The sequence below is a fragment of the Plectropomus leopardus genome, chromosome 3 (assembly GCF_026936395.1).
Source record: "Plectropomus leopardus strain MGB_pleo_1.0 chromosome 3, ASM2693639v1, whole genome shotgun sequence".
In the NCBI taxonomy this organism is placed as follows: domain Eukaryota; kingdom Metazoa; phylum Chordata; class Actinopteri; order Perciformes; family Serranidae; genus Plectropomus; species Plectropomus leopardus.
In genome coordinates this window covers 8,885,833-8,897,700 of record NC_142178.1, presented here as the reverse complement: position 1 = coordinate 8,897,700, position 11,868 = coordinate 8,885,833, and the positions used below count along the sequence as shown (strand labels likewise).

Here is an 11,868-nt window from a genome sequence, read left to right as displayed (position 1 = left end):
TATCTAGAGGACTGGAAAACATTTGATTTTATTATTTTAGTAGGCCAGCTAAGTTTAATTTGTATTTGCAATATTAACCATTTACATAATTTAAAAAATCCATATTTGGTGTTTGTGTGGTGTTGCATTTTTTCCCCACTCTGAAAGTTATTTTAAGTAAATGTACAAAAAATATTAATATTATTATGGACTCAAAGTACCAAATTACAAGTACTCATGCAAAACAGCCCATTTAGGAATAAAATATGCTATAGTATTGCATTATAGTTATTGGTGCATGCCGTGGAAGCATCACTAATCTTATAGTTGGTAAAAATTGGGAGTATTTAACAACTTCATGTACAGTGGCTCAGTCCATAAAAATTCACTATAATGCATTGGTTGATGATACTTTGCATTAATATTATGATTCTGCAAAGTAGCTATGATATAAAACTTTCAAATTAAAAACAAGGATAAAGTAAAATAAAATGGAAAATATAAAAGCACGTAAAAAAGTTACCTCAAAGCTGTACTAAAGTGTACAGTAGTTGCAGCTGTGGTTCCTTTCAAGCTGATATTTCCCGGTCAAGAAGAAAAACAGCTGCATTACTGCTGCAGCATTTTGCTCCAGGAGTGCTACCATAAGGAGTGACGTGCAGCTCAGCCAGCAGCCTGTAGGGGGCAGAAGACAACTGCATGTACGTCCTTGTAATAGATCCATGGCATGTACTGGGAAAACGTCATGACGTCATCCGGCGTAAGCGCCGTGACGTCAGACGCACGTTCGGAAAAGAAGCGCGAGGGAGCATGAAATGCCTGAAATGACAAGAGACTGGCTTCACGTCGTAAATTTACCAAACGTAGGATTGTTTTTAGCCTTTATGTCAAGATGTCGTTGTTGAAGCCGTTTAGTAAGCTGCCCGGGTTGAAGACAGCGAACATCTTGGTGAGTTCGTCTTTATGCATTTTATCTTCAGCCACTGACAGTTGCGGTCAAACCGCCGTGTTTTGGGATCTGTTATGTCGACTTGTTGAAAACAAACCAGCTGATACGATGTTGAAGCTGTTTTAGCTGCTCTCAGGTGGAGCCAAAAGGAAAATAACCGTGTTTCAAAGTGGTATACGATAGCTCAATCACTAGAGTGGATTCTATTGCACATTTATGGATATTTTTGTACATGTTTCACAACAATAACTTGTTTATCATGTTAAACTGTTTCTGAGTATGTTTGTCTTTCTCTCTCCTTTCACTCACATTTTCTCTGTTGGCATTCTGCCTTTTTCACCAATTTTTGAACCATTTGAATAAGTGCATGGGCCACCATTGGCTGACACTTAGAAATAGAGATTTATAGATGTCACCATTTGGATTATTGTATTTTTTTTCTGATTAATACTTTTCTCTTGTGTTTTAAAAAAATGGTTATGCATTTCTTTGCCATAAAACTTAGAACTGCAAAAGTGTTCGAAAGACTAAATAAACCTGCCCTTCCTTAAGCCCTTTAGCATCTTTGGACATAATTATTTTCTTTACCAATATATAACCATATAACCGCTGACAAAAAAGCAATATTTGAACCAGCACATACTTGGCACACTTCTTTTTTCAGGCTGCATGGTGCAATGGACAACTTATAAGTGCCTGTCCCCTGATGATTTATCAAACAAAGCAGTCAATATTACACATAACTGTAGTGCAACTTTTCATACAAACATGGAATAATTTCTGTGTATTTTTTTGTTGAGGAAATTACAAATTTTGAGGAACCAATAAGATTTTTGTTGCTGAAGGTGTTTTGCTGGGCCTGATAGACCCAAATCAGCAACAGGTGCCCAGCCCAAGCTCTCTAAGAAAAAAACTCCCAATGACCATCAGAACAACCTCATGGACATGTGAAGGAGAGATCTCAAAGACAGATCCCCTTTCCCCGGACAGCTGGGTGTGTGTGCACATTAGTAATTCCATACTTGTGAGGACCAATTTTATAAAGTCAAGTCTTACTCCCCAAAAAGTTACTTTCTGGGGTGTAAGAGTAATTAATCCCCACAGACAAAGAAGAACTGATGCACGCATGTTGGGCTGAGCGATAAAACGATAATGATTTCAATCCCGAAATAACTTTTCCTCGATTGAACTATGAGATAAGGTTAATAGAATGTCGATAGAACGCATTTCAGCCATGTTTTGACAGACAACACGAACAGCCAATGATAATAAGACTAGCGCCGCAGTGAACCAAATGCAGTAAACGACTTTGACTCTAGAATACAGCTGAGCGTTTGACAACCGAGTCATATGTGCTTCCACAGCGTTTCATCATGGCGGATCTACTCAAAAGTTGTTGTTTTTTTCCTGAGTAAAATGATTAATAGCACAGACCTTTCACAGAAGTTCAAACCTCTCCTGACTGCAGGACTCTGACTTGAACTTCTGTGAAACGTCTGTGCTATTAATTATTTTACTCAGGAAAAACATTTTTTGAGTAGGCCTACTTCTCCTATAGCTGCCAACAGCTTGCCAACATTCCCAGTTAGAGAATGGGTGAAAATAAGGTAATATCCCTGTGGCCCCAGGCCCTCCAAAAATTACATTTGCCCCTGTTATTAATAATGAGAGCTCAGTGCGAGTGGCTGGATGAAACATGAGTGATGCGTCCTGGTGTTTCTAAATAATTCCATCCAAAGTCTGATTAAAACCAGAAGCTAACATAAAGTAGTCTATGGATGTCTAAAGGAGGCACTTCCCACCTCTGCAAATTTAGCTGTTTCAGACACTTTGGTGCTATGAAGAGAAGCTCCGCTCTGTTTGTCTGTCTCACTGCGCTTCCTTGGATTTTGAGATGTTTCTAGGATTTTAGGCAATTTCTAGAATCTTATGACAGTTCTGGCATTTTAGGATGTTTATAGGATTTCAGGATGTTTCTAGGACATTAGAGGCTTAGCTAGGACTCTGGTGGGGATTTGGGGGATCCTCTACTTTTTTTGATAAAAAAGCTCTATTTTGATGCTGTTTTATGCACTCTGCACCTTATGCATTCTGAAAGTACAAAAACAGTTCCCAATGTGCGTCAGTTTACTTTGGGAATTAAAAGGAGGGGCCACCTGGCACCCTATAGGGGAACAGAGTTGGCCCGCAGGCTGTAAATTGTGTGCATTTAAAAAGGCACAAAATTGAGCTTGTTTTTTTAAAAAAAAAAAAAGTTCAAGGCCCCAAATGTCCTCAAGCCATCAAGATATCAAGATAATACTCTTTTAGCTTAGAATAAAACACGAGATTGTTTAGCATACAGTCTTAAGCAATAACCCCCCCCCCCCATTCAGAGCAGTCCAGAACTGGACCTGCTTCATGGGTCCTTGACCACAGAGTCTGCCGTGTTGTTTCTAAAGTAGCCCAGAACTAACAAATCAATCACTGGCTCATGATAGGGCCAAATTTCATGTCAGCCACTGTTGTTCTCCTGCACGCTTGATACATGTGAGAAGTTTCAGTTCTGCAACCTCACCACAGGATGTCACTATATCCTACACACTGGACCTTTAATCAAGACGTATGCCATCAGATGACGTTAAAAATAATTGCTCTCTGAAATATGGTACCAGCACCCACTGAAGAAAATTTAGGCTACTGTGTTACTTCCCCCCACATATTCAAGTACACATTAAGCCATGTTTTCAAAATGCATCTTTAGTTGGTGTTAAGAGTGTTCTTTTGCACTTTTTGATAGCAGTGTGTTAAAGTGCCAAGTGTTATCACCCAGTTTTGTGCTGACTTGAAGTGTTTTTCCTCCAGCTGGTGGAGAGCGAGGAGCAGTTTCAGCAGAGTTTAGCAGACGCCTTGGTGGAGGAGACTGCTGTCACCGTGAATGTGTGAGTACAGCTCCGTCCTTTACGAACTGCTGAGATCAGCTGTGTGTTACAGCACATGGTCATTAAACACACAACTGGAAACACCATCTGCTATACTGCTATTGAAACTAGATAATGCATGTTGTTTTTTTATTGTGTATATGTTAAACCATGCAACTGCACCTATTTATTCACTAGCAATTGAAGGTTCAGCACAACACAGTTATGCTGTGTTCATTGTATATTGGAGACATCATAATTATCAGTTTGGGCAGGTAAATATTGTTCACATCAAGTTATATTTACAACCAGGAAACTTTTTTTCTGAAAGCTCTGATATCAGACTTAGCACTTAATAATAGGGCTTATGAATACATGTATAGTGAATGCATAAGGCCTTTCTCAGCCTGTGTTCTTGACGGTACCTGAGTTCTTGTGGACTCGTGAAGCGTCATCAGTCACAGTCCAAATGCTGTTCCAATTCAATTACAATTACAATTTTGAAATTACTAGTTGTCGTTTTGGAGAGTGCTGCTTTACAATTTTTTTTTTCAACGATGGGCCTTTTCCTGCTCCAGGCTTTTTATATGATGACTTTTGACCTAGAAATACTCAAAATATATACAAATGTATAAATATTATTTATAATAATGATTAATAGGATACACACACACAGAAATATTTATTTATGAATGAATGAATGAAAAGTAAAGGAGGCAGGCTTGTGTTTATATGAGATTTTGTGTAATTATACACACTACAGTGAAGATATTTGGTTATGCTAAGCACACTGCTGTTCCAATTGCAGAGTGAAAGTGCTGTGCCCTCCTGTCTTCGGGAGTGTGCACTCTTCAGTTGAGCTTGCCGAGCTCAAACTTCCAAGTTCACAAGTCCGAACTTGGCGAACTTAGTATTGAGAAAGGTCCATAGTATATTTAACCATGTACGACCACCTCGAGTTGTCTTATTAAATGAACACACAAGCGGTAAGACATGGGTGTCTTTCCCTTAGACACTATCCATCCTATGTGACGTGAACACAGAATTATCACCCGTTTGCTACATGGTAGTAACCATATTCAACCCTTTTATTGATATTGGTAACCATGTTTAACCCTTTTATTGCAATCATCAGGAGACTAGCTAAGAGTCTTCCTCTGCCCATGAAGAATGATGAGAGCCGTCCAAGGATAGACCTGGTGGTGTTTATCATCAACCTAGCCTCGGAGCTCAGGTAACTTTCAAATCTTTTTCAGCTTTATAATTTAATCCCCTCACCTGGACACACACAGATAAAATATCTACATTTGTAGATTAAGTTTGCCTGAATGAAACTCAATTCTGTTTGCATGTTGTCCTTCAATAATGTTCTCAGCCAGAGCTGGGTTTGTTATTTTTTTTTTACACCAAGAGCTTCTCTTTTCATCTTCACCCACACATTAGTGTTAAACTTAGACCAGTTGTTATTACATGATGAGAGAAATCAGAACTCGATAGCATGGTGTCCACTTCTTTGTTAAAATAGAACTATTGACTTCCTAATTAGTCTGTCCTTGAATCAAAATGTAAACACACATTTTCACATCCAATTAAATTACAAGACCTAATTTCATCATTGTATAGAAAGGTGCTCTTAATTCCTCAAATATGGTTTGTTCCTAATTAATTGTTAAAATATAAAATGATCTCATTCTGTGACATGTATTTATTGTTTTGTCATAGTTTCCAGTCAGCAGAAGCTTCCCTAAAATATTTGGACCCTGGATATTTTCTCGGAAAAGTCTGCTTCATGGTCACTAATGGTATGGTTCAATTTTTAACTTTTTATTTGCTGCACTCGGCTCCTTAATAAATCACTTGAACGAGGACAAAACAGGAGCATAAGGGATGAAATGGAGCGTCAGTTCTCTAAGATGGGTCTTTTTTTTTTTTACCATTTCTATATACTGTACCTCAGTCCTTTCTGTATTGCTGGACAGTGACTAACTTTTAGTCCAGCCTGTCTGTGTCTCTCTCTCTCTGATCAGCTTCCCTCTCCTCCATCTGTCTGTTGTAGCTCGTAATGCTTCGGTCCCCACGGAGCGCCTGGACGCTGTCAGAAAGCTGGCTGCATCTCTGCATTGCCCCTTGCTGTTTGCAGAGGATCAGGTTTGCATCATCTTTTGTCATAGACATTGTGATTTGACTCAGATTTATGATGATGATTACCACAGTGGAAAAAGGATGACTGCTGTCGCAATAACAACCAACAAGGGCTAAACTAACAAGATAAAAAGCACACATACATAACCCCTCATAAAACTAGAATTACCAACTCTGGGTTGTATGCTGCCAGAACTTGTCGAGTTGCAGTTCAAAAACCAGTAACCTGTGCGGCACTTCTTCTGCCACTAGACGGCAATACCTGTGACCAATCACACCTGAAGCACTTTTTGCACTTACTAAGGGTTTTTTTCCTTAAGTCTTAATTCTTGCTTGTGTTGTACGTCGCTTTGGATAAAAGCGTCTGCTAAATGAAATTGTAGAATTGTAGAATCTCAGAGGCATCTTGAGGTAATTTCACCAAATTTGGCCCAAATGTTTTCTTTTGACTCAAGGATGAACAGATTAGTGACCTAACAATATGTTTTTGGCCAGAACTCAGGAAGTTGTGTGCTGATTATGACAAAATTTCACACAAATCTCTAATAAGATAAAATGAAGAAGAGATGGCATTCTATATCAAAAAACACTTAGATCACAAACACTTTGCTGAACATTATTCAATATCATATCGCAGGAATAGAAGGGGAGACATTTAGTCAGGTACTGAATTGGTGACACTAATGTTTTACAATTTGTAACTTCTTTGGAGCAACTTACATATTCAAGGCATTGTAAACTGTCGTGGCAACGAAGTCTGAACAGACTTGTATGTAAACTGCAACTTGAGTTGTTAGTGTAGGCATACAACCACGGGGTGGTTGTTGTAGTTCGATTAGTCTCGGTATGTCATCGTGAGATTAGTCTCAAATAGAGCATGATGAACCCTGCAGAAAATATGTGGAAGCAATATTTGCATGTGGATTATGCAGCAGTGTTTCTGCAGTTTAGGGTCTGTGCTGATGTTGTTTATAGAACACTAAATGTGTCTTTACGTGGTTCCCGTGGATCCTTAATAAGTCAGAAAAGGCATTGAATTCAATAATCTTAAATAATGGCCTTAATTGGTATTAAAATGACTTAAATGAATCTTTCAAAATACTTGCAAATGCTCACACATGGGAAGTAGGATTTTATAAATCTTCTTTTTTCTGATGTTGCATTGTAAAATCTCCCAAAAATTGGTAGCATCTATTTTATGTGAAATTCAATGTATTCCTTTTTTTAAACCCACCATGATGGGATTTTTACACACAAAGTGAGAAACTCAAAATTGCCATTAAAAAAACAGCCAAAGATAAAGGTTTCCCACTTCTATTTGTAAACCCAATAGATACTTACGCATCTTTTTTTTTAAGAAATCTTCAATATTTCCTCATGGACAGATATCTGGATTTTTTTAAAAGTTGTTTTACCAACAGTATTTTGTTGTTTATAATATTTTTTATTTGATGACCTTGTCAATTCAAACTGATATATTTCTTATAACGTGATGTACCAAGAAAATCTCCACCAGGACATTTCTCCTGAACGTATAATAAATAAGAAGCATTAAGCATGTCTTTGCCAAACTAATTCTTCTCTATACTGTGCTTGTTATTGTATATCAGAGCCAGTAAGAGCATGAAGCAACACATCTTGATTCAAAGGTGCGCAATACTGCTTCAGTAAGGTCATTCCAGTGCAAGGTTACATTCATTCACACCTACACCAAGACTTATGGCTCATTCTGTTGTTTTTATAATTGCCAGCTGAATGCAGTCTTTGAATTGTCTCTGCTTGGCTTTTCTCTTTTCTTTAGCTTTCTTTAATTGAAAACATTTGTGGCACATCCAATTGTCCATTTGGTTAATACACTCAGTCAGAGATTGTGTTTGACCATTGTCCCCTTGTGATATGGTTATGTAAATTTGTGTGTTGTCTGCATAATTATTGTAACGTATTTTGTTGCTTTCCATACTCTGAGCCGATGGAAGCATGTAGATGTTAATCAGAAGAGGCAATATAGAGCTTTGCAAAACTCAGCATACCATTTTTGTCTGATCAGATGTATAATTACCTATAGGCACAAAATAGTCCCTGTTGTTTCAGTAGGATTCAAACCAGTTTGGTACTGTGCCAATGGTTATATGTTGTGGCAGTCCGTGTCAAATGTAGCACTGAGTTCCTGTAATACTAAGACTGATACTCTGACACTGTGTTTAAATTAGGGCATAGTCATACATGAGCAAATGCAGGTGAGTGATCACACCTGCTGGGGCAATATTCATCCTGAATGCTGGCAGTGCCAGATCAGACACATATGGAAAGTGAGCTTGCTTGCTAAAATTACCTAGCATTGCTAATAAAAAAAAAATAATATGATGTCTTTGGTACATTTTCCATTTTCTACCATTTTATGCCTGTCTCTCAACTCACTTCCTGCCAGGCAGCATCTCTTATGTGGGGCAGTTTGTATTTTTAATGGTGCTGACTGACAATATTGTCTGCTTTAACACAGGAACAGTCAAATCTCATCCACACATACTTCTTTGTTGGTGTTTGAGGACACTGCGACTTCATCGGAAAAAGTTCACCAAAGTTGAACTCCAATTGACACAAAGATGCTTTGCGAGTGGAAACAAGTGTTTTATTAACCCGTTTACTCACACTGAATTGAAGTCAATGGGGGGAGAATATTTGTCATTGTTTATTTCACTCCTTTGTGACCATTAACAGGTCCAGTGTGTAGGATTAAAGGTATCTGTTGGCAGAAATAAAATAAAATTTTCATAACTATGTTTTGATTTGTTTATAATCATTTGAATGGAGAAGGTCCTTGTCCATGGAGTCTGCCATGTTGTTCTATAGAAGCAAATTCTATTGCAAATGCTCACACATGGGAAGTAGGATTTTATAAATCTTCTTTTTTCTGATGTTGCATTGTAAAATCTCCCAAAAATTGGTAGCATCTATTTTATGTGAAATTCAATGTATTCCTTTTTTTAAACCCACCATGATGGGATTTTTACACACAAAGTGAGAAGCTCAAAATTGCCATTAAAAAAACAGCCAAAGATAAAGGTTTCCCACTTCTATTTGTAAACCCAATAGATACTTACTTTGTAATATAATATGTTAATTTTTTTTATGTGTTCCACTCTAAAAAGGGTTGTTTTTTTTCACATTTGTCATAGATAATTTAACTTTTTCAAGGGACAAAAAACCCCATTGATTTTCATGTTACAATAAATATTAGGGAAAAATAAAATTCAAAGTTCCTTCAGTTTTGGTTGTTAGAAAATGGGTCTTAAATTTAATTCCAAGTGGCATTAGAAAGATTTAAAATATCTTAAGTCTAATTTACCTGAAGCTGCAGGAGGCCTGTCTTTAGTGTGTTGTTCTGTTTCTTATAAAGTAGTCTTGTGTGATGTTCTTCCCCTCCAGACACCAGATGGTGTGACCAATGCTACAGAGAGGCTGCTGACCATCCTGAAGGTGGCAGCCGGCCTTGTTCCCATGGCTACCGCTCTCTACCTGTCCAACCTGACTTGCTGCACCGTGCCCCCAGACATCGACCAGCCGAGCTTCGATTAGTTCCCGTGGATCTTTGCTTTTGTCTTGTCTGGCTTTTTCATGTCTATATTTATGTGTAGTTGTCCACTGTGACTGGACTTTCCATACTGATAACACATTTTGTATTTTATTTTCTCTCTTCATTTTACTCTACATGTTTGTGCTTTGACTATAAGCCACTGCAGTTTTCTGTCTTCTCCCTGCAGTCATCGTTTGTATTTTCCCATAAGTGCAGATCAGCACTACTGGTTTGTGAGAGGTTTTTAACCATCTGTGGGGTGAGAATTTGACACGTAATCACTTGAACTAAATAGCTAGAACTGAATACCGCACAAATATATTATAACTCACCACAATCAACCTCATAAACAGTTCTTCCTTTTGTTCCATGAAGAGCACAGCAGGTCTTTTTCACAGAAGACATTTTGACATGTCAAAGCAGAAAAACAGGTGTAAATAATAAGATTAAATTAGCTGTAGTTGTGACATCACAACTTTAAGGAAGTCTTAACAGCTTGTTTAAAGGCACAGTTTAGAAATTCAAACTGTATGCATTTCTCTGTATACAGAGAAATGCATACAGCATCAGAATACTTTCAAATTATTATGTGGCACTAACCTGCTTTATAATAAATAAAAACAAAACATGGAAATCTGACTTTTTTCAACATGGCACCTTTCATAAATTGCATACTGATACACTTTGATTTCTCATTTAACAGTTAATATGCCAACTATCTGCTGGGCATTGACTTATACTGGTATAGTTAACATTTTTAGTGCCACAACGATCACATACAATACATAAACAAAACAAGTCTTATCTAGGTGATTTATAATTCTTTAAATTGGCTGGTTGTTCCTTTCCTTTGAAAGACAAATAAACAGCTTTAGTTTGAATAAGTACATTGATTGTAAGGAACAAAATCTTTATTGGGAACAAGCCCTCTCACAGTTTAAGAAGATTGCAGGGTTCCCATAGAACAGATAATTCAGATATCGTGAGGTGAGAGTTTAAGGGCCCTATAAAAATGGCTATGTCAGTTGTTCCCTGACCAAAATATAACCTAACTTTGGAGTGTTATTTAGCCCCTTTTTACAATGAGCAGTCATGGTTGTGCCAATGGATGCCTTTGGTTGTGTAGTTTCACAGTGCGCCACAGCCTCTTAGAGACACTAAAGCAGTAATCGTATCAGGGTGCCTGTAATTGATTTGACCTCTGTGCCATCAGCCATTGGTCAGACTTCAGAGGGCGGACAATGTGGGGGGAGGCAGAGGTTTGCCCCCCTCCCAGAGTGTGACCACAGGAACTGTGCCTGGCATCACGTCTGCATACATGCACTGACACACACACACTATTAATAGTTAGATTATCATCATGGCAATCATCCATCGTACAATCAAACATTGTTTTGGCATCAAGTCACAAACTGTAAGGACATCAAGGAGGCTGTGGGATGTGAATGTCAATGATAACACAAATACCAACACTTTAACCCTCTTTTACACATTTACAGTAAGTCATCATAAATAGTAACACTTGACCAGCCATAAAAAAGCAGTGCCCTGAGCTCGATGCTCACGTGTTCACAATAATAATGCTATAATGTAGAGCTTTAACGTGTGTAATATTTATATTATATTCGTTGTCTTTTAGCATGTTAGCATGCCAACATTTGCTAATTAGCCAAAAGCATGGAATGTCATTCATTTTGCAGGTGTTTGTTCATGAGCCAAAAGACTAAAGAAGGGCTGTCAGAGTTAACACGTTAATTGCGATGCAATTTAGGTCTGTACATAATCCCGTTAATCGCCTGCTGACATTCCGGTCTTGAAGAGGCCATGCGGGGCGGGTTTTTTAAGCTAGAGTGACAATAGTGGTGTTGAATCAAACTAGAAGACCTGAGGAGTCCAGTAATTCCATGTTAGCGTCTCAGGAAGGGGGTTACCTAATGCTGTAAATTTAAGCTAAATTTTGATGATGGAAAATGGCATGGTCATTTCACAGGGTTGATCTCTTGAGATATCTAAATAAAAATGGGTTCTGTGGCTCGCCATGAGTCTTCCCTTTACAGAAATGCTCACTTCATGTGAGTCCCACACAGTTTTTTGCTGTAATTTGATTCCTAATCAAGACAATCTTAGAAGAATTGATTTGCCTTGTCAATATGGGCTTCAAAACTGTTTTGTAATGCAAAATGCCTGGACAAAAGGAAAACTTGGCCTGATGATGGCACTAGATAGAAAGTCAGTGGATCAAAGTTATTACAATGAATGACTAAAGCAAACTACTTGATGGGTTGCTATGAAATTGTTATTATTATGCCTCTGTGACGAAGGGT

General features: G+C 38.0%; 1 protein-coding gene across 2 annotated transcripts; it reads left to right on the top strand.

Moving 5' to 3' along the window:
- Positions 1 to 725: 725 nt before the first annotated feature.
- cenpm (centromere protein M) lies at positions 726 to 11,615 on the top strand. Of its 2 annotated transcripts, none has more exons than XM_088075507.1 (6): positions 726 to 928; positions 3,773 to 3,849; positions 4,964 to 5,062; positions 5,551 to 5,630; positions 5,885 to 5,976; positions 8,471 to 8,748. In XM_088075507.1, the coding sequence occupies exons 1-6, from the start codon at positions 872 to 874 to the stop codon at positions 8,513 to 8,515; spliced, it is 450 nt and encodes a 149-aa protein (XP_087931633.1). In that variant the 5' UTR covers positions 726 to 871; the 3' UTR covers positions 8,516 to 8,748. The 2 variants fall into 2 exon arrangements, with proteins under 2 accessions (XP_087931633.1, XP_087931632.1); XM_088075506.1 differs by lacking the exon at positions 8,471 to 8,748 and adding an exon at positions 9,397 to 11,615 and having other exon boundaries at positions 730 to 928.
- Positions 11,616 to 11,868: the final 253 nt, after the last annotated feature.